The sequence below is a fragment of the Salvelinus sp. IW2-2015 genome, linkage group LG15, assembly GCF_002910315.2.
Source record: "Salvelinus sp. IW2-2015 linkage group LG15, ASM291031v2, whole genome shotgun sequence".
Taxonomy (NCBI): domain Eukaryota; kingdom Metazoa; phylum Chordata; class Actinopteri; order Salmoniformes; family Salmonidae; genus Salvelinus; species Salvelinus sp. IW2-2015.
Window position 1 is genome coordinate 53103180 of NC_036855.1, and position 21404 is coordinate 53124583.

Here is a 21404-nt window from a genome sequence, read left to right on the forward strand (position 1 = left end):
CCAGGAAATCAGCTCCAAATTATTTTAATGATCCCACGCATGATAGAGTCTGTGATCGTATACAAATGTAAGCAAGGTTTGAAATATATCTGTCTGGGCTTCTTGCGGTAAATTTGTCATTATGTTCCGGACCCCCGACCATCCACTCAAGAAAATTATTATTATTATTTTTWATTTTATTTTTTAAATCGGCCCGTGGCTGAATCTAGTTGATGATCCCTGGTTTATGGTATATACAGGAMTAGAAAAGAAAGTGAAAGCCTCAAGCAAGTTCTTGTTTTTGTACTTGGTATCGCCATCATTGCATTTATTCTCTTGCAATTAATGTTTTGGTGTGAACATCAAAAGAATGGAAAAATGACAGCAGAATACCAAATGTGAAGAAAAAAAATAGTTTTATACAAAGCAACAGAGGAAACAAAGTCCCTTTCGATAAGAACATGGAACACTGATCAACGGTAAACTGCATTCACAAGGAAGATGAAACAACATAAAACATGATATGCCACACCAACTAGTGCAATTTCTCCACAGGCACGTCAAACAGGACCAACCCATTTACTGGGTGAACAGACAGACACAGAACAATAGGAGAGGAAATATCACAACCACCAGATTAGCAGAGTCTTCTAGATTAAACACAGTGTTAAGTAATGAAGAAGACTGGCCCATAGAAAATTGTCATCATGACTTGGAATGATTTTCAGATGGTACAAAATCTGATGCGGTCGACAGAATATTGAAAACATTCATGTAAACAATCTCCATTCAATCCCCAAAATGGAGGCCTATTTGATATTTAACCCCCCCCCCCGTAAGATTTTCCTCTGTAAAGTTTCAAGTTTTGACAAAGCTTAAATCATGCAAAATACAACTATGAAAAGGGACACTTGTACAACTTAGAATTTCATTTTTTCAGCACTGCAAGCAACTGTTTGGTTCAATAACATTAGACACATTTTACATCAACACAGAGATTAAATGGACAATGTTGAAGGCACTTTCAWACTCAAGGTGTTCAATCTTTAAACAATAACATGATGCAATAAAATTACACACATTAACCATTTACAGTATTGAATAATTTGACATTACCCTGTTAAGTCTGAATTTGTCTACATCCGGATTTAGACTACAGTGCCTATCATAAGTATTCACCCCCCCTTGGATTTCTTCAAATTTTATTGTGTTACAAAGCGGGATTCAAATGGATTTCATTTTTATCTACACAAAATACTGTAATGTCAAAGTGTAATAATATATATATTTTTTTAGATGAATGGAAAATAAAACATGAATTTACCTGGATTAGATAAGTATTCACCCCCCTGAGTCAATACATGTTTGAAACACCTTTGGCAGCGATTAATCTTCTCTAAGAGCTTTGCACACCTGGATTTTTGTCCATTATTCTTTTCTAAATTCTTTAAAGCTCTGTCAAGGTGTTGGGGATCATGGCTAGGCAGCAATTTTCAAGTCTTGCCATAGATTTTCAAGCAGATTTAAGCCAAAACTAACTTGGCCACTCAAGAACATTTACTATCTTCTTGGTAAGCAACTCCAGTGTAGATTTGGCCTTGCGTGGCCAAAAGTTTTGAGAATGACACATTCATTTTCACAAAGTCTGCTGCCTCAGTTTGTATGATGGCAATTTGCATATACTCCAGAATGTTATGAAGAGTGATCAGATKAATTGCAATTAATTGCAAAGTCCCTCTTTGCCATGCAAATGAACTGAATCCCMAAAAAACATTTCCACTGCATTTCAGCCCTGCCACAAAAGGAACAGCTGACATCATGTCAGTGATTCTCTCGTTAACACAGGTGTGAGTTTCGATGAGGACAAGGCTGGAGATCACTCTGTCATGCTGATTGAGTTCGAATAACAGACTGGAAGCTTCAGAAGGAGGGTGGTGCTTGGAATCATTGCTCTTCCTCTGTCAACCATGGTTACCTGCAAGGAAACACGTGCCGTCATCATTGCCTTGCACAAAAAGGGCTTCACAGGCAAGGATATTGCTGCCAGTAAGATTGCACCTAAATCAACCACTTCAAGGAGAGCGGTTTAATTGTTGTGAAGAAGGCTTCAGGGCGCCCAAGAAAGTCCAGCAAGCGCCAGGACGTCCCCTTGATTCAGCTGCGGTATCGGGGCACCACCAGTACAGAGCTTGCTCAGAAATGGCAGCAGGCAGGTGTGAGTGCATCTGCACGCACAGTGAGGCGAAGACTTTTGGAGGATGGTCTGGTGTGAAGAAGGGCAGCAAAGAAGCCACTTCTCTCTGGGACAGACTGATATTCTGCAAAAGGTACAGGGATTGGACTGCTGACCACTGGGGTAAAGTCATTTTCTCTGATGAATCCCCTTTCCGATTGTTTGGGGCATCTGGAAAAAAACTTGTCCAGAGAAGACAAGGTAAGCGCTACCATCAGTCCTGTGTCATGCCAACAGTGAAGCATCCTGAGACCATTCATGTGTGGGGTTGCTTCTCGGCCAAGGGARTGGGCTCACTCACAATTTTGCCCAAGGACACAGCCATGAATAAAGAATGGTACTAGCACATCCTCCGAGAGCAACTTCTCCCAACCATCCAGGAACAGTTTGGTGACGAACACTGCCTTTCCCAGCATGATGGAGCACCATGCCATAAGGCAAAAGTGATATCTAAGTGGCTCGGGGAACAAAACATCGATATTTTGGGTCCATGGCCAGGAAACTCCCCAGACCTTAATCCCATTGAGAACTTGTGGTCAATCCTCAAGAGATGGACAAACAAAAACCCACAAATCCTCTCCCAGTATCTGGTGCAAAGCAGACTGAATCAGGTTGTCCTTTAGGATTTTGCGTGAGCTTAGCTCCATCCCATTTCTTTTTATCCTGAAAAACTCCCCAGTCTCTGCCGATGTCAAGCATAACCATACCATGATGAAAATAAGGATACCGTACAGTTACTCAGTGATGCGTTGTGTTGGATTTGCCTCAACATAAGGCTTTGCATTTAGGCCAAAAAGTGTATTCCTTTGCCGTTTTTGTGTTCATTTTGGGGGGGGGGGGGTGTTGTAGTCTGTAGAGCAGCTGTAACATTTCAACTATCTACTAACCATACCCCTTATTCTAATATAACCCTAACAGTAACATAACCCTAACCCTTATTCTAAATATAACCCTAACAGTAACATAACCCTAACCTTATTCTAAATATAACCCTAACAGTAACATAACCCTAACCCTTATTCTAAATATAACCCTAACTGTAACATAACCCTAACCCTAACATAACTAAAACAGTAACATAACCCTAACAGTAACATAACCCTAACATTACATAACCCTAAACGTAGCATAACCCTAACGAGTAGCATAACCCTAACATAAACATAACCCTAACATAACATAACCCTAACCCTAACATAACCAAAACAGTAACATAACCCTAACTGTAACATAACCCTAACTGTAGCATAACCCTAAACATTAACATAACCCTAACTGTAAAATAACCCTAACATAGCATTAACCCTAACAGTAGCATAACCCTAACAGTAGCATAACCCTAACGTAAACATAACCCTAACATAAACATACCCTAACAGTAACATAACCCTAACAGTAACTAACCTAACAGTAACATAACCCTAACTGTAACATAACCCTAACCGTAACATAACCCTAACCGTACATAACCCTAACCGTAGCATAACCCTAACGTAGCATAACCCTAACCGTAGCATAACCCTAACCGTAGCATAACCCTAACGTAGCATAACCCTAAATGTAGCATAACCCTAACGTAGCTAACCCTAACCGTAGCATAACCCTAAACGTAGCATAACCCTAACCTAAATAACCCTAACCGTAGCATAACCCTAACCCTAACATAACCTAACAGTAGCATAACCCTAACCCTGACATAACACTAACAGTAGCATAACCCTAACATAACCCTAACAGTAGCAACCCTAACCGTACATAACCCAAACCGTAACATAACCCTAAACGTAGCATAACCCTAAACGTAGCATAACCCTAACCGTAACATAACCCTAACAGTAGCATAACCCTAACCCTAACATAACCCTACCGTAACATAACCCAAACAGTAGCATAACCCTAACCGTAACATAACCCAAACAGTAGCATAACCCTAACCGTAGCATAACCCTAACCCTAACATAACCCTAACAGTAGCATAACCTACCCTAACATAACCCTAACCGTAACATAACCCAAACAGTAGCATAAACCCTAACCGTAAAACATAACCCAAACAGTCTTAGCATAACCCTAACAGTAGCATAACCCTAACCGTAACCACAGTTGCTTAACAACAGATAGTATGACCTTGATAGCATATTGACAGTATAACCATCTGTAGAGCATCTGTATAACCATCTGTAGAGCATCTATAGATGGGACTATCTGGACTAYCCAAATAAAGTGTGACCATGTTAAAATACCTATCACATGACATATTTTGTAATGACAAATGCATTTGAAACTTCACGCACAGTAAAACATTTGTATGACTTAATACAATTATTTGATCAATAGGAGTGGGGGGAAAAGGTATTTGTGTGTTGATAACCACACCCAAGTAATAAAATAAAGACAGCACTTCTGAAAGTCTATTTCACACGAAAGCCTGCTGAATTTGCYATTTTCTTTMATTTTGATTTGGGCACAAATWAAAAATGTGGCACYKACTTTCCCATGGATTGATGTTTCAGAATCGTCCCAATGAAAAGTCTGGTATTTGACTAGCCACGTGCGACATACAAACGCAGTTACAAGCCTGCTAGAGTTAGCGGCAGACGGACGAGCAATATCCCCCATCGTAGTACGGATGGAAGCCTGAGCTGGAATGGGAAAGTAACTGAAGCTGGCTAGCTTTAGAAAACCCTGAGTAGATCTACTGTAGCTTGCTTCGTAGTACACCCCTCTRGTCTTTGTAGTTGAATCRGTGCTTGAAATTCAATACTTGACTGAGTGACCTTACAACTGTTGTATGTATGGGGGACAGAGGAAGTGGTAGTCATTAAAAAGCATGTCAACTACTATTAATTCAKACAGTGTGAGWCCATGTAACTTAAGTSATTTGTTAAGCCAAATGTTACTCCTGAACTAATWTAGGCTTGCCTAAACAAAGGGGGGTGAATACTTATGCAACAACTATATTTGAGTTATTTCATTTTTATTAAATCCGTATAAATAAATGTAAATCAATGACAGAAAATTACAATTAAATCTATTTCAATCCCATTTTGTAATGCACCAACATGTGAAACAAATCTAAATACTTGAATTTGTATTTTAGCCAGGCATACATAGACCAGTGACCATGAATATGTTAACCATTCACCTAATTCAACATTGACCAGTRGTCATGGTCTACCACACTGCAGTCCTTCTACAGAATACTGTATTATTCTGAGGTGTTGAGTTGAGGGAATACACACAGTTAATAAACATTTTCTCATTTCATTTCCATTAAAATACTGTTGCTTAAAATGACCGACGCATCTAAACTGAATTATTAATAAATATGAAAATGAACTATGTCAATGCTCAACAACATTACATTAGTATGCACTTATTAGGAAAACACAATGAAATGACTTCTCCCTCGTCAAAAAAAAAATCTGTCAGCCAACTACTAAATTAAACATCCAATTTCAATGCAACGGAATGAACAAGCAAATCCTCCTCAGTGATAGGACTGTTATGCATCACAATGAGAATGGCACTTCCCCGTGATGCAMCGCAACTGACAACGTATGCAGAACTTTGCGTTTGAGTGAGAGAGTATCAAAAGAGGGATCCTCGTTAACAAGTGGAGACGAGACATGGCACGGTTTTTAAAAAAAATAAGGAAAATGGCACAGGGTGCAGCTGTGCAGTCAGGCTGCAGACCCAGCCACCAAAGAGACCAGACTTCGCAATAATTACCCCCGCTGCTCTATCTTTCAATCAGCTCCCTCTCAAAGGTCTCTCTCCTCTCCTCTGCTCTGCCTTTAGTCTGGGTGAAAGCGAGAGGGGAGCCGCGAATGTTGTTGTGATGCGCCGYCATCCCTCCTCTCCTGTTTAAACATGAGCTTCCTGACACAAAGCCCTGGTTTGATATGCATGTGCTCATCTGCTCGCCCGCCGCAATCAGACGCTGCTCAAATCAGCGCCGTGTCAGCCGGACGTGATCACCTGCCTCTGGCCGCCGTGGCGCACGGCGGGATGGAAGGAGGGAGGGCGGCGGGTGGGAGAGTGCAGCCATGGTTCCAGATGAACTCGGGTAGACCAGAGAGCAGGGAGCACAGAGAAGTCATCGGGTTATCGACTTGGCAGGGAGCAGGAGGCTGAGTCGGAGACTGGGCGGGCGGGCTGGATATGGGTGGGATGTTGTTTATGGGGTATGGGGCGTTGTTTATGGGGTCCCCAGGGTCTTATTACTGGGTTTTATCCTCCATGGCCACCGGCTCGCTGTCTGCCTTGGCTCTCTTCTTGCCCTTCTTCAGCTTGTAGACGTGGAAGGTCTTGCTTTGGAACACGCGGGTGAAGAGGGCTGTGTAGGCAGGGCCGTCTGTCTTGACGGACTCACAGAAGCGAGGATGGGAGGCGTGGACCAAGTCTGGGTCGTTGTCCCCAGGGCCATCCATGATCTAATCCAAAAAACACATTAGATGCAGTCAACTGTTCAGACATAATGTATTGTCATAAGTAAATAGTACCCTTGAGTTAGATTTGTACTTGTAGGTAAGATGGGGAWAACAAATCACAAGGATCCAGGGTATTCAATAATTGACAAAAAAAAGAAGAAGTTTTTTGTTATTCTCTCAATAAAGATTTCTAAGAGTTGAGCCCATCTCTACGTAATGTGGACGTGAGGATCACATGCAGTGAAACATTACTAACCCCACATACACCACTCGGGAAGGATGAGACTATGCAAGGMAAGCATGCCTCCAGAAATCCAAACAACCAGTGACTCATTTATTCCTAGCATCAAAAGCGGGAGGAGAGAAAATACATCTTTCAACCAGAGGTGAGACGCAGATCAGAGGAGGATGAATCTCCAGACCCCAACGCTGCCTGTAATTGAGCCCTTTCAAAGCAATCATACTTTGAAGTGTCTATGAGTGACAGAGGCTGACAGACATGTGATTTATAGGGAGCACATGTAAACACACACATGCAACGCACACGCACACACACACACACACAAACAACCCTCCCCATCCCAATCTCACAAACGCCCAAAGAATCTATCCGTCATTCCCTTTCTCTCATACTGAAACAGTCCAATCAATATTCCTCCYATCAATTCTCTCCAAAAAAATATATACTTTAACCAAACAATCTGCCTCCTGTTTAAACAAACACTTACACATCAAAACACTCACGCGTGTACATACATACATCCGCGGGCAGTCATACATTTGTGAAYGAGCTGGCATCGCAGAACCCCAAACCCTGCCATTACAGAAGAGAAACGACACCTACGTGTCCGTTGGCCAGGTCCAGCAGGTCTCGGAGCCTGCAGCCCCGGCCATGCCTCCTCTCGTAGCAGATGCTGTCCTCCATCACCACGAAATCAGCCCCCGCCGCGCGCAGGATCCCGTGGACCTCCTCCGGGGATTGCTGGGCGTAGATCTGATACACCTGAAACGACCAGGAGAGAAAACACACCCAGGGGATAATACACACACACGTAAACATGGAGGACAACACAACACAGGGCTCAGACAGACACACACACACACACACACACACACACACACACACACACACACACACACACACACACACACGCATAACTTATTGATAGAGGGCTATGAGAGACTTTGCGATGAGTGTTAACAGCGGGCCGTGCTGGTGCTGGGGGCTGACGCCTCTGTGGCGCTGAGTGGCAGACAGACACACAGCAGGGTGGTGTGGAGGGAACATTCTGCTCACGTCCCCCAGGCAGAGCCAGAGCCCCCAACCTGAGGAGCCCCCCTCTCCCTCCCACAGCTGCAGAGCTTCATTAGTCAGAACTCTGGCTGAAAGAGCTCTGTGAGCCCCACACCGCCGCACGACACAGCACCACACGCTGTAGAGCGCCACCCGGAGTGGCAGAACGCTCTGTACCCAACCATCCAGCAGCCCTGCACCGTCTCCTCTCTGCCTGTCTGGCCGCCTCCCCCTCACCTAGCCCCACGCGCTGCATTGTCTAACGAGCTTTAGAGACGGTTCACACCACCACAATTAATCTCCGCATCTGACAAACGCTACTTGCCATCCCTGGGTGAGATGAAAACACGGCGTTGTCTGGCTGATAAAGTCACGCGCTTCTGTAAAACTGAGGGGAAAGCCAGACAGGAAATATAAAAAGTGACTGATAGCACACTCTCATGTTGAGGCTTATGTGACTCTATTTCCCCGCCGCAGTTGACGTCCCCTCCGTGCTAATATCACAGCACCGTGCTAATATCACAGCACCGTGCTAATATCACAGCACCGTGCGACAATATCCACAGCACCGTGCTAATATCACAGCACGTGCTAATATCACAGCACCATGCTAATATACAGGACAGGTATACAGAAGTGGTGTCCTCTCCTTGATAGACCACACCAAGTGGGGTCACGCCTTTTTGAATTCCATTACAATTCTGGAGGTGACTTGAACACAGCCCTTTCCTTTCCAAGTGGACTGTTCAATTCCCTGGTTGGACTGAATTTAAAATGGAATTGACCCCCAACCCTGGTCAACACATATTTACAGGTGTCTCCATATTACTCTCCTCTCAGGTCAGGCCTTGTGTAAAAATAAACTTAATTAAGTATAGAAGTAGGATAAGGATAAAGGATTTTGTTTTACCTGTCTGGTCCTCTCTCTCAGGGCTCGGTCTTCATAGTGTGGGTGGTTAGTCAGGACTCTCCCTGTGCACAGTTTGATCCCAGCCAGCAGCTGCATGCTCCCAGCAAACACTGCTTTCTTGGGCGTCTTTGAGCTGGAAGACAAGGTAGAAGAAGTGTTTTCTGGGAGATCAGCGTTTATACTGCTGTATGCTACACAGAGGTAGAAGACGTTACCACGCTGTAGAGCCGGTGTATTTAACAAGACGGCGTTATTTTTGTCGGTTTCCTCATGACTCAGTAGCAGGCTAGCACCACACTGATATCTGTACTTGCACACTGCAGGTATCCTTTACTCAATGCCATCAAGTTYTTTTACGATAACCTTTGCAGGCGTGTTAAGACTTTCACTTCTATTTTATTTTAAGAACAAAAAAATACTGGAACAACTTCAAGGAGAGATTGAAAGGCTAGCGAAAGGGCAGCCTACTAAGGCTGCTGGGAACATAGAATAGTTATCAGACAAATAAACCATGTTCATCTTTCTTTCGCCAAGGAATCTTTCTCAAGGTGTTCTAGAGGAGGTGGCGAGTGAGGACTCACAGGAAGGACAAAGCCCAGTGTGGAATGTGTTATATGATTACAGCCTAGAGAGGCCGACTCTTAGGCAGAGCCTTGTTACTACCACAGCCCAACCTTGGCCGGCTCGGTCTCGTAACACTGATCTCCGCTCATCGACACAGTGACTCACCCTACACCGGTACATGCCTGAGACACCCTCTGACCAGCTACACAACYCGGGGGGCGGTTTTGTCAAAATCACGAGCCACATTTTTTTTTATTTATCACGAGCCACAACACAGAAGACGGAACAATCTTCATGTTGACAGTCTGGTCTGTATACATTCTCCCTCAACCCGGCAAGTCTGATTGCATGGATASACTCGTGTGGGGAGCGAGAGTGCGTTTCCACCCATAGCAACCATTTCCAGGAATAATTATGTTGGTGGTAATTGTTGGTAATAACTGAGGAATCAGGTCATTTCGGGCAGGAACAAGCAGCACAGTGTGCACATAGTTGGTTGAGAACCACCTGTCGAGCTTTTGTTCAGGTACTTCACGAATCAATTAGCCAGTCGAGAACAGCACAAAAGAGCATAAGAAAAAAAAGGTAGTTTGCTCAAACACACACACACACACACGCACGCACACGTAGAATTAAATGATTTCAGTTTCATTTACTATCCTCTGGTGGAGGAGTCAGTGTGTATATATATATATATATATATCTATATTAGAAAAGGAAATCAAATCGCTCACTAACTCTGTAAGAGGTCATAGCAGGGCCTCTTTCACAGCAGCTATTAGCTCCTCCATTCCTCCCCCAAAACCTCATGTTGATTTGCCATTCTAATCCACATCACAGTAAAGGGGGGGATAGGTTGAGACCGCTGGTTCCCTCTGGGCTCTGGGGGGAGAGATAGGATTCCCCCGCTAGGAACATTAGCAGCTTGTGGGGCTAATCGCCAACCACCCGGGRCTGTGTGTGATGGGGTGATGGGGCTGACCTCTGACCTGCTCTTCTGGGTCACTTCCTTCCTCTCTGTGGGAGTTTGCGTTTAATTGCTGCATATTCAAGTGGGATTCCTCAGACCTCAGCTGATTTCTTTTTCATTTCAGATTGATATTCTGCTATCTAAACGCCCGCCGCCCCGGTGACATTATAAAAATGTATTAATGCTGTTAATAGCTGGAGAAGGAGGACACGGATGGTGATTAAGCKTGAAATTGGTATGCATGAATGTGCCTGTGTGTTAGTTATGCTACATGCAGAGGTGGGACTATGTCATGCAGTAAATTAACACCATTGTACACCTGTTGATGCAGACTTTAAAGTGGCAGTGCTGYCGGCAGAGAGAGAAAGAGAACAGATGGGTGAAAAGTTTCAGTGTCTACGAATCAGAGAGTAAAGGAGGAGGATAGCCTACTCAAATGTCTAAAATAGAGGCAGGTACGGGAGGGAGGGGGATGCTAACAGCTCTGAGGTGCTCACGGCTGGGATTTGTAGGGAGCTCAGGTACGGCAGAAACGGAGATCGAAACAGAGATGGGCCTGTCACGTCCATCCTAAGATCCTACAGCTCCGCTCATCCTATCTGACTGACCGATCTGCTCTGCTCCCAGCTAGAAGAGACGGACCGCCACAGATAATCGGCTGTTACACCAACCAGCCACTATAATGGCCAATTCAACCGCCACAGAGTCCGGAGACTGAGCGGAGGGTGATGATGATTGATTGACTGGCTGATCGGTTGAGAGAGGTAGGGTTGGCAAAAATGTTATTATAATGCAATTTCACAGTGGGCGAAGTCACAAGCTTTCCATTGATATTATCCTGAGGGGGGGAATAACTGTGGTTCATACGAGGACAAACAGAGTTTTACTTACTGCTACTGACATCCTCTGGAGACTATGTATAATAAGGGGAAAACTTCAAATTTCGACAAATTATAAAGGAAGAGAAAAAAATCAAGCTGACAGAACGACAATTAGCAAGGAGTTTAAGTGGAGGATATGAGCGTATCAAAAACATGAAGAAATCCACAGTTTACAGCGCGAAAAAACGTCCTCATTGTTCCAGTAGTGAACAGCCGCTCTTACARCGACAGAAGTTTCCCTGGGAAAACAAAAAAGTGCCATTTGTCTTCATTATTCAAAAACAAGGCAACATTCGGAAATAACTCAGCYTTCCAGAATCAAAAGGATGGCGTGACAACATTAACCGCCGAACAAAAGAGGGGAAATTAATTGCATAGCAGCCAACGCTTAAATGATAAGGGTGTCTGTGATGACGGTGCCTCACAACGCTGTCAAAGACAGTAATGACAAGACACCAGCACGACTTAAAAAGGGCACCATGAAGAGTGGAGCCAGAAAAGTCAAGAGAGAAATGATCAAGCATTTTCATACACAATGGCGAGCTACCACTGACTTCTGAATGTGCATTTAGCAGGAGGAAGCTGGAGGGACTCAGACTTACAGACTCMGCTTTAACTGAAAAAGAAACAGTCAGCAAACCAGTCTTCTTCTCTCCTTAACATCTCTGTTGCACCGATTAAACCTCCTGAATTCTTCAGATTTACTACAATGTAACTATTTAAAAAGTGCCCGTGGATAGAAGGTATGTTTGAGTACGTTCCCCGGCAAGATTACCACAACAAACCAATGAGTACTTCATGTAAATACTGTGAATGAGACAGAAATATATGTTCCTATGTTTTTTTTGTTCACATTCGCTCTGAATTTGTGATAATTTACAAACAAGGGCAGCTTTGCTATGCCCGAGTCTCATGAAACACGATCCCTGCTTAACTCTTTCATCTTAAATGTAATTAGCGCATGGCAAGACGCTTAATGCGCCAGCACTAGTGAAGGTAACGCTACACGCTAATCCGCCGAGCAAATTGGATTTTCTCTGGAGGCAGAGAACCTGTGTCMTTTCACAGAGTGAGTCTTTTTAAGGCCTGTCCTCCCCAGTCAGTCTCTCTGAGCCAAGGAGCCACGCCAAATTCACATCCATCTCCGATCACATCAGGACGGATTGGCTTGATAAAACCMTTCCACAGGGGCCGGGGCCACGGGCTGAACCGCTGCCAACAGCTGGGTCCTCTCCAGACCTCCATGTCTTATTCATGCRCCACAGCTCACCAAATCTACATTTCCATAAACACATGCAGTCACAGGCAACTATGGTGGAACTTGATCTGTGGAACAAAGCTAACCTGATTTGCGTTTGTTTGACATCTACGGACGTGTGAGTGTACAGTTGAAGTCGGAATTTACATACACCTTAGCCAAATACATTTAAACTCAGTTCACACAATTCCTGACATTTAAGCCTCGTAACAATTCCCTGTCTTAGGTCAGGTAGGATCACTACTTTATTTTAAGATGTGAAATGTCAGAATAATAGTAGAGAGAATGATTTATTTCAGCTTTTTTTCTTTCATCACATTCCCAGTGGGTCAGACGTTTGCATACACCTCAATTAGTATTTGGTAGCATTGCCTTTAAATTGTTTAACTTCGTTCAAACGTTTCGGGTAGCTTTCACAAGCTTCCCACATCAAGTTGGGTGAATTTTGGCCCATTCCTCCTGACAGAGCTGGTGTAACTGAATATCAGGTTTGTAGGCCTCCTTGCACGTACGCGCTTTTTCAGTTCTGCCCACAAATTGTCTATAGGATTGAGGTCAGGGCTTTTGATGGCCACTCCAATACCTTGTTGTTGTCCTTAAGCCATTTTGCCACAACTTTGGAAGTATGCTTGGGTCATTGTCCATTTGGAAGACCCATTTGCGACCAACTTTAACTTCCTGACTGATGTTTGAGATGTTGCTTCAATATATCCACATAGATGGCATCATGAGGGAGGAAAACTATTTTGTGAAGTGCACCAGTCCCTCCTGCAGCAAAGCACCCCACAACATGATGATGCCACCATGCTTCACGGCTGGGATGGTGTTCTTCGGCTTGCAAGGCTCCCACCTTTTCCTCCAAACATAACATGGTCATTATGGCCAAACAGTTCTATTTTTGTCTCATCAGAACAGAGGACATTTCTCCAAAAAGTACAATCTACAAACCGTAATCTGGCTTTTTTATGGTGGTTTTGGAGCAGTGGCTTCTTCCTTGCTGAGCGGCCTTTCAGGTTATGTCGATATAGGACTCGTTTTACTGTGGATATAGATACTTTTGTACCTGTTTCCTCCAGCATCTTCACAAGGTCTTTGCTGTTGTTCTGGGATTGATTTACACTTTTCGCACCAAAGTACGTTAATCTCTAGGAGACAGAACGCGTCTCCTTACTGAGCGGTATGACGGCTGCGTGGTCCAATGGTGTTTATACTTGCGTACTATTGTTTGTACAGATGAACGTGGTACCTTCAGGCGTTTGGAAATTGCTCCCAAGGATGAACCAGACTTGTGGAGGTCTACAATTTTTTTCTGAGGTCTTGCCTGATTTATTTAGATTTACCATGATGTCAAGCAAAGAGGCACTGAGTTTGAAGGTAGGCCTTGAAATACATCCACAGGTAAACCTCCAATTGACTGAAATTATGTCAATTAGCCTATCAGAAGCTTCTAAAGCCATGACATAATTTTCTGGAATTATCCAAGCTGTTTAAAGGCACAGTCAACTTAGTTTATGTAAACTTCTGACCCACTGGAATTGTGATACGAGTGAATTATAAGTGAAATAATCTGTCTGTAAACAATTGTTGGAAAAATTACTTGTGTCATGCACAAAGTAGATGTCCTAACTGACTTGCCAAAACTATAGTTTGTTAAAAAGAAATTTGTGGAGTGGTTGAAAAACCAGTTTTAATGACTCCAACCTAAGTGTATGTAAACTTCCGACTTCAACTGTATGTGCGCAGGTTAAAGCAGAAATACATCGGATTTTACCTAATCCAGGTCATCAGCTCAACGGTGTCAGGGTCGTAGAATTCTCTCAGTTCTGATACTTCCGTCATCAGTTTGGGCCAGAACTATGAAGAAAAAKAATCTAAATAACCAAACTCCACAGAAACACATCGGCTCACAATAACCACTTTCATATAAATCACACATCCATTCACACATCCCAATGACTGCCAAATCCTCTGTACTGTTGATAGTGAGGAGAGGAGGAGAGAGCCAAAGTCCTTAACACACTAGCCACCAGCCGGTAGCTGCYTCCATTTTTAACTCCATATCAGTTCACATTTACTGCAATTTCTGTGGGTGAGAAAATATTGTACTGCAAATTGTGATGACATAGCAAGGCAAATGTCTCACCTTGTAATATAGGAATCCCAGAATGGCAAGTGGAACCGTGTACCTGATCAGCCTCAGCTGCAAAACGAGAGAGAAAATTTACCTGGGTGAACATTACAATCTGTTGTGACACTTAGTTTCTCTCTACGGACATCTTGGTTGTAAATTGGTTGTTACCATATCGCCACCTACTGGATAAGGCTGGAACTGTCCAGCACAGTACAAGCAAGCTACCGTTTCAATGTGTTCCTATTGCCTCAGTGTAGGCCTGGGCCATCTCATGGTGGAACGCAGAACCTGCTAACAGGTACGGCGCTCATTCTTCTGTTAAAAGAAACGTTAGGGATCGGAGCTGTTGCCTYTACCTTTGTTTTAGTGTTGCAGTGGATCATGTTCAGGCAGAGGGACCACAGCTCCTTGCCACACACGCCATAGGCAGCAAAGACACACATATGGCCTGTCCACAGATATTTCATTCTGGAGAGAGGAGAAGAACGGTGTATTTAAAAGATCAGAACAACCTTATTTCAACTTTTTTCCCCCCCCGTTTACCTTTGCAAAATGTACTTTGAATTATGAGGAAATTATCAGCAGCGTTCTCCTTATATTATGAGGCGTCAAAATAAACATCACAAATTGGAAGCGGGGTGACGATCAAAACGTTTGGCAAGAGAAGGAGATGGCGGTTTTGGAGAGAGCGAGAGAAATGGAGAAAAAAAAAATCGAATGAACAGGGGCAGGCCCACTCAGACGAAGGACAGATGGGTAGATTAAACAGAAAGAATAAGAAAGAAAGAAAGAAAGAGAAAGAAAGAGAGAGAGAAAGAGAGATAAAGGAAGTAGATATTGGTTAATCAGCAAAATTCCAGACATGTCCGGAGAGATATCCTCTTGAACAAGCAGTGGARCGCACCTCATGGTGCTGAGCGCCAGGAGGCCGAAGAAGACGGTGTGTAACAGATTGTAGGCGACATCTGCCCGCATACAAATCGGCCGCTCCTCGAACCGGCCTTTCAGMGGACGCCCGACYGCTGAAGAATCACTGAGAATGGGAAAAACATTGATGCATAATACATAAAAAGGCGAGAGAGACATTAGGCAGACTATTCAGTTTGTCTTTCGCTCGCCTCCAAAAGGTTAACTGGTGTATCTGAAATGAGCCTGTAATGATTAGCTCGCGGGAGGGTTGAGTGCCTGGGGGTCCAGACTGGGTTCTGATAACTGGAATGAGAACAGGACAAAAAGGATAGGAGCAGGATTCTCGCTCTCATCAAACAGGGAAGGAACAACACGGTGAGACGTGACATGCTGAGGTATTTACAGGGCCTTAGGGAGAAGACTCAAGAGGATTGTTGTGATGCTGCCTGCCGTCCACTACCTCAATATGTTGTAGTAGGTCTCCACACAGCTAGAGAATAACGAAACTGACAGCAGTGGCATGTGATTGGCTAAATCAAAATGTTATGTGCAAAGACTCYTACGGTGTCTCCTCATCTACCTCCCCGTCAGTGGCGAAACTGTCCAAATAAAGCATATACAAACACAAAAAGGAGAGCCTCTTTASGAATTATTAAGAAGAAGAAATAATGAATGACTCATTCAAAATGATTAAGTGATAGATGTGTGGGTTACCAACGAGCAACCTCTTGAACTCTACTCTGTCTCAGTGTTTTGCCGGATAAAACGGGCCTCAGCATGACAGATGGTGAAGCAATTTAAGGGAACAGAATGAAGAAAATAAATGACAACCCAACAAAATGTGGATAAGTATTGCAATATCCACATGGGATTAAGGCTGAGAGCGMTTGGAAGCCAGGGACCTGTTATGTCCGGGGCATGACTCAGCYGTATGTGGGCTCTTCAGAACGTCATTCTCAGTCCACAGCTACAGGAGGAAATGCACCTTACCAGAGGTTGGCCAGTGTTACCAGCGCCAGCATCACCAGGAGCACAATCAGGGTGACGAGGTAAGGGTATGCCAGCAGAGTGCCAGCCAAGCGGTCAAACGTGTCCAAGGGAAGCAGTCGCTCTTCGGTCTCTCTCTTTCTGTTCTCGCTTCTCGTCCCTCTGTATCTCTCTCTTCTCTCTCTTGTCGTCTCTCTGTGTCGCTCTCTTTCTCTGTGTCGCTCTCTCCGTGTCCCTTGTTGTCTTGTCTGTGCTCTCGGGTCTCTCTTCTGTGTGTCTCTCTTCTGTGTCTCTCTCTCGCTCTCTCTCTCTCTCTCTTCCTGTGTCGCTCTCTCTCTCGCTCTCTTGTTCTCTCGCTCTCTGGCTCTCTCCCTCTCTAACTGTGTCGCTCTCGCTTCTCTCTTCGTCTTCTGGCTCTCTCTCTCTGTTCTCTGTCTCTCTCTCTCTCTTCTTTCTGTGTTCCTCTCGTCTCTCTGTCTTCTGTGTTTCTCCTCTCCTCTTTCTGTGTCTCGCCTTTTCTTCCTTCTGTCTTCGGCTCTCTTTTCTGTGGTCTCTCGTTCCTCTCTTCTGTGTGTCTCATTCGCTCGCTCTCTTTCTGTGTGTCTCGCTTCTCTCTCTCTCTCTGTCTCTCGCTCTCTCTCTTTCTGTGTGGCTCTCTTTCTGTGATGTTCTCTCTTATCTGTGTCTTCTGTCTCTCTTTCTGTCTCTCGCCTCTCTCTCTCTCTTTCTGTGTCTCTCTGCTATGTGTCTCTCCGTCTCTCTCTTTCTGTGTGTCTCTCTTCTGTGGTGTTTCTCTGTGTTGTCGCTCTCTCTCCTCTGTTCTTCTCTATCTCTTCTCTGTCTGCGTGTCTCTCTCTCGCTTCTCTCGCTGTGTCTCTCGCTTCTCTCGCTCGTGTCTCTCGCTCTCTCATCGCTATGTGTCTCTCGCTCTCTCGTCGCTGTGTGCTTTTCGACTCTCTCTCTTTCTGTGTGATCGCTCTTTCTTCTCTGTTCTCTGTGTGTCGCTCTTTCTGGTCGTGTCTCTCTGTTTCTGTGTCGCGTCTTTCTCCTGGGTGTCTCTTTTCTCATTCGCTCTTTGTCGCTTCTTGCTCTCTCTCTCTTTCTGTAGTCTCTCTCTTTCGTGTCGCTCTCGCTCTCCTCTGTTTCGTCGCTTCTCTCTCTCTGTGTCGCTCCTCATCTCCTGTGTCGCTCTCTTTCTCTGTTCGCTCTTCTCGCTGTGTCTCTTGCTTTCTCTCTTTCTGGTTGCTCTCTCTCTCTCTCTCATCGTCTCTGTGTTGCTCGCTCTCTCTCTCTCTGTGCTTTCTCGCTCTCTCTCTCTCGTGTCGCTCTCTCTCTCTCTTCTCTCTCTGTGTCGCTCTCTCTCTGATTGTTGCCTCTCTCTCTCTGTCTTTCGATGTCTCTCGCTGCTATTCTCTCTTCTGTGTCGCTCTCCTCTCTCTCTCTACTCTGGGGTCGCTCTCTCTCCTGTGTTGCTCTCTCTCTCTTGTCCTTTTCTGTGTCTCTCGCTCTCTCTCGCTCGCCTCTCTGTCGCTCTCTCTCGTCTGGTGATCCTTCTGCTCGTGTCCTCTTTCTGTGTATCTCTCTCTCTTCTCTTGTCGATTTTGTCTCTCTTTCTGTGCTTGCTGTTCTCTCTTCTCTGTGTCGGCTTTCTCTGTGTCTCTCTCTCTCGCCTCTCTCCTTTCTGCTGTCTCTCTCTTTTCTGTGTCGCTCTCGCTCTCCTCGTTTTCCGCTCTCTCTCTCATGCTTTGTCGCTCTCTCTCTGTGTCGTCTCTCTTTCTTCTGTGCGCGCCTCTCTCGCTGTGTCTCTGCTTTCTCTCCTTTCTGTTCCCTCTCTCTCTCTCTCTCTGGTGTTTTCTCGCTCTCTCTCCCTCTCTGGACTTGTTTCATCGCTCTCTCTCTCTCTGTTGTCGCCTCTCTCTCTCTCTCTCTCTCTGTAGTGTCGCTCTCTCTCTGTGTTGCTCTCTCTCTCTCTGTTCTTTCTGTGTTCTCGCTCTATTCTCTCTTTCTGTGGTCTCTCGCTCGCTCTCTTTCTGTGTGTTCTCTCGCTCGCTCTCTTTTCTGTGTGTCTCTCGCTCGCTCTCTTTCTGCTGGTGTCTCTCGGCTCGCTCTCTTTCTGTGTGTCTCTCGCTCCTCTGTTTCTGTTGTTCTTACTGTGTCCTCTTTCTGTCTCTCTCTCACTGTCTCTCTCTCTCTGTTCTCTGTCCTCTCTTCTGTGTCTCTCGCTCTCTCTCTTTCTGTGTGTCTCTCTTTCTGTGTGTCTCTAACTGTGTGTCGGTCTCTCGCACTCTGGTGTCTCTCTCTCTCTGTGTGTCTGTTCTCATGTGTCTCTCGCTCTCGCGCTCTCTCGCTGTGTCTCTCGCGCTCTCTCGCTGTGTCTCTCGCTAACGTCTCTCGCTGTCGCTCTCTCTTTCTGTGTTTCCCTCTCCTCTTCTGTGTGCTCTCTTTCTCGTCCGCTCTTCTCTGTGTCGCTTCTCTCTCTACTCTCTGTCTCTCTCTTCTCTCCTCTGTCTCTCTCTCTCTCTCTCTTCTCTCTCTCTGTGTCGCTCTCTCTCTCTCGTCTCTGTGTCTCTCGCTCTCTCTCTTTCTGTGTCTCTCGCTCTCTCCTTTCTGTGTGGCTCTCTTTCGTTTTCCTCTTTCGTGTCTCTCTCTCTCTCTTTCGTGTCTCTCTCTTCGTCTCTCTCTCGCTGCTGTCTCTCTCTCTCTTTCTGTGTCTCTCTTTGCTAGGTCTCTCGCTCTCATCTCTTTCTGTCGTGTCTCTCTTCCTGTGTTGTCTCTCTTTCTCTGTGTGCACTCTCTCTCTCTGTGTGTCGGCTACTCTCTCTCTGTGTCTCTCGCTCTCTCTCTCTTTGTCTCTCGCGTTTCTTCTCCTCGTGTGTCTCTCGCTCTCTCATCTCTGGTTCTCTCCTCTCTCTCTCTGTGTTCTCTTCGCTCTCTCTCTCTGTGTCTCTCGCTCTCTCTCTCTCTGTGTCTCTCGCCTCTCTTCTTCTCTCTCTCTGTGTCTCTCGCTCTCTCTCTCTCTCTCTGTGTCTCTCGCTACTCTCTCTCTCTGCTCTGGGTCTCTCGCTCTATCTCGTCTCTCTCTGTGTCGCTCTCCTCTCTCTCTCTCTCTGGTCGCTCTCGCTCTCTCTCTCATATCTCTGTGTCGCTCTCGCTCTCTCTCTCCTGTGTTTCGCTCTCTCATCTCTCTCTCTCTCTCTCTCTGTGTCGCTCTCTCTCTCTTCTCTCGCTGTGATCAGCGCTCTCCTCTCTCTCTCTCTCTCTCTCTTCTCTCTCGCTCTCTCTGTGTCGCTCCTCTCACCTCTATGCTCTTCTCGTGTGTCGCATCTCTCTCTCTATCTCTCTCTGTCTGTCGCTCTCTCTCTCTCTCTCGCTCTGTGTCGCTCTCTCTCTCTCTCTTGTGTTCGATACTCTCTTCTCTGTGTCTCTCGCTTCTCTCTTCTTGTCTCTCGGCTCTTCTCTCTTTGTGTCTCTCGCTCTCTCTCTCTGATGTCTCTCGCTCTCTCTTCTTTCTTGTGTCTCTCGCTCTCTCTCTCGTGTCTTCTCGCTCTCTCTCTTCTCTGTCTCCGCTCTCTCTCTCTCTCTCTGTGTCTCTCGACTCTCTTCTCTCTCTCTCTGTGTCTCTTGCTCTCTCTCTCTCTCTCTGTGTTCTCTCGCTCTCTCTCTCTCTACTCTAGTTGTCTCTCCTCTCTCTCTCCTCTCTCTGTGTCGCTTCCCGCTCTCTCTCTCTCTTCTCTGTGTTTCGCTCTCGCTCTCTCTCTCTCCTCTGCTTCGCTCTCTCTCTTCTCTCTCTAATACATGTGTCGCTCTCTCTCTCTCTCTCTCTCTCTCTCTTGTGTCGCTCTTCTCTCTCTCTCTTGTTCGACGCTCTCTCTCTCTCTCTCTCTCTCTCTCTCTCTCTCTCTCTCTCTCTCTCTCTCTGTGTCTCTCTCTCTCTCTCTCTCTCTCTGTATGTCGCTCTCTCTCTCTTCTCTCTCTCTCTGTGTCGCTCTCTCTCTCTCTTCTCTCTCTCTCTTGTGGTCGCTCTTCCTCTCTCTCTCTGCGTCGCTCTCTCTCTCTCTCTCTGTGCTCGCTCTCTCTCTCTCTCTGTGTCCGATCTCTCTCTCTGTGTCTTCGTCTCGGACTCTCTCTCTCGTGTGTCTCTCCTTTCTCTTCTCTCTGTGTGCATCTCTCTCGCTCTCTGTGCTTCCGGTCTCTCTCTTGCTCTCTTGTCTCTCCGTTCTTCTTCTGTCTCTGCTCTCTCTCCTTCTGTTCTTCATCGCTCTTCCTCTCTCTTGTCTCTTCGCTTCTCTCTTCTTCTTGTGTCTCCTCGCTCTCTCTCTTCTTTCTCTCGCTCCTCTCTCTTGTGTTCTCTCGCGCTCTCTCTCTCTGTGTCTTTCTGGCGCTCCTCTCTCTCTCTCTGTGTCTCCCGCTCCTCTCTCTCTCTCTGTGTCTCTCGCTCTCTCTCTTCTCTCTCTGGCCTCTGCGCTCTCTCTTCGTGTTCTCTCGCCTCTCTCTCTTTCTTTGTGCTTTTCTCGCTCTCTTGCTACTCTCTCTGTGTCGCTCTCGCTCTCTCTCTCTCTCTGATGCGCTCTCGCTCTCTCTCCTCTCTCTTGTGTCGCTCTCTCTCTCTCTTCTCTGTGTCGCTCTCTCTCTCTCTACTCTCTCTCCTCTCTCTGCTCTGTGTCGCCTCTCCTCTCTCTCTCTCTGTGTCGCGGCTCTCTCCTCTCTCTCCTCTCTCTCTCTGTGCTCGCTCTCTCTACTCTATCTCTCTCTGTTGTCGCTCTCTCTCTCTATCTCTCTCTGTTGTCGCTCTCTCTCTCTATCATCTCTCTGTTTCGCTCTCTCTCTCTCTGTGTCGATTCTCTCTCTCTCTCTC

At 45.5% G+C, this 21404-nt stretch overlaps 1 protein-coding gene and 1 long non-coding RNA gene across 3 annotated transcripts in view; one reads left to right on the forward strand and one right to left on the reverse strand.

Annotated features, from left to right (window-relative positions):
• Positions 1-3101: 3101 nt before the first annotated feature.
• Positions 3102-3671, forward strand: LOC139028830 (uncharacterized). 2 transcript variants are annotated; one of them, XR_011481062.1, is made up of 2 exons: positions 3102-3454; positions 3624-3671. It is a non-coding gene; the product is annotated as an uncharacterized lncRNA (long non-coding RNA). The 2 variants fall into 2 exon arrangements; XR_011481063.1 differs by lacking the exon at positions 3102-3454 and adding an exon at positions 3468-3540.
• Positions 3672-5860: 2189 nt separating this feature from the next.
• LOC111973850 (protein C-mannosyl-transferase DPY19L3-like) overlaps positions 5861-21404 on the reverse strand; it is a 40733-nt gene continuing 25189 nt past the window's right edge. Inside the window, 8 exon segments of the mRNA XM_024001271.2 lie at positions 5861-6648; positions 7490-7648; positions 8850-8982; positions 14294-14376; positions 14666-14722; positions 15010-15121; positions 15558-15686; positions 16553-16684. Coding sequence (XP_023857039.1) covers positions 6436-6648; positions 7490-7648; positions 8850-8982; positions 14294-14376; positions 14666-14722; positions 15010-15121; positions 15558-15686; positions 16553-16684 — 1018 coding nt within the window. The 3' untranslated portion in view covers positions 5861-6435.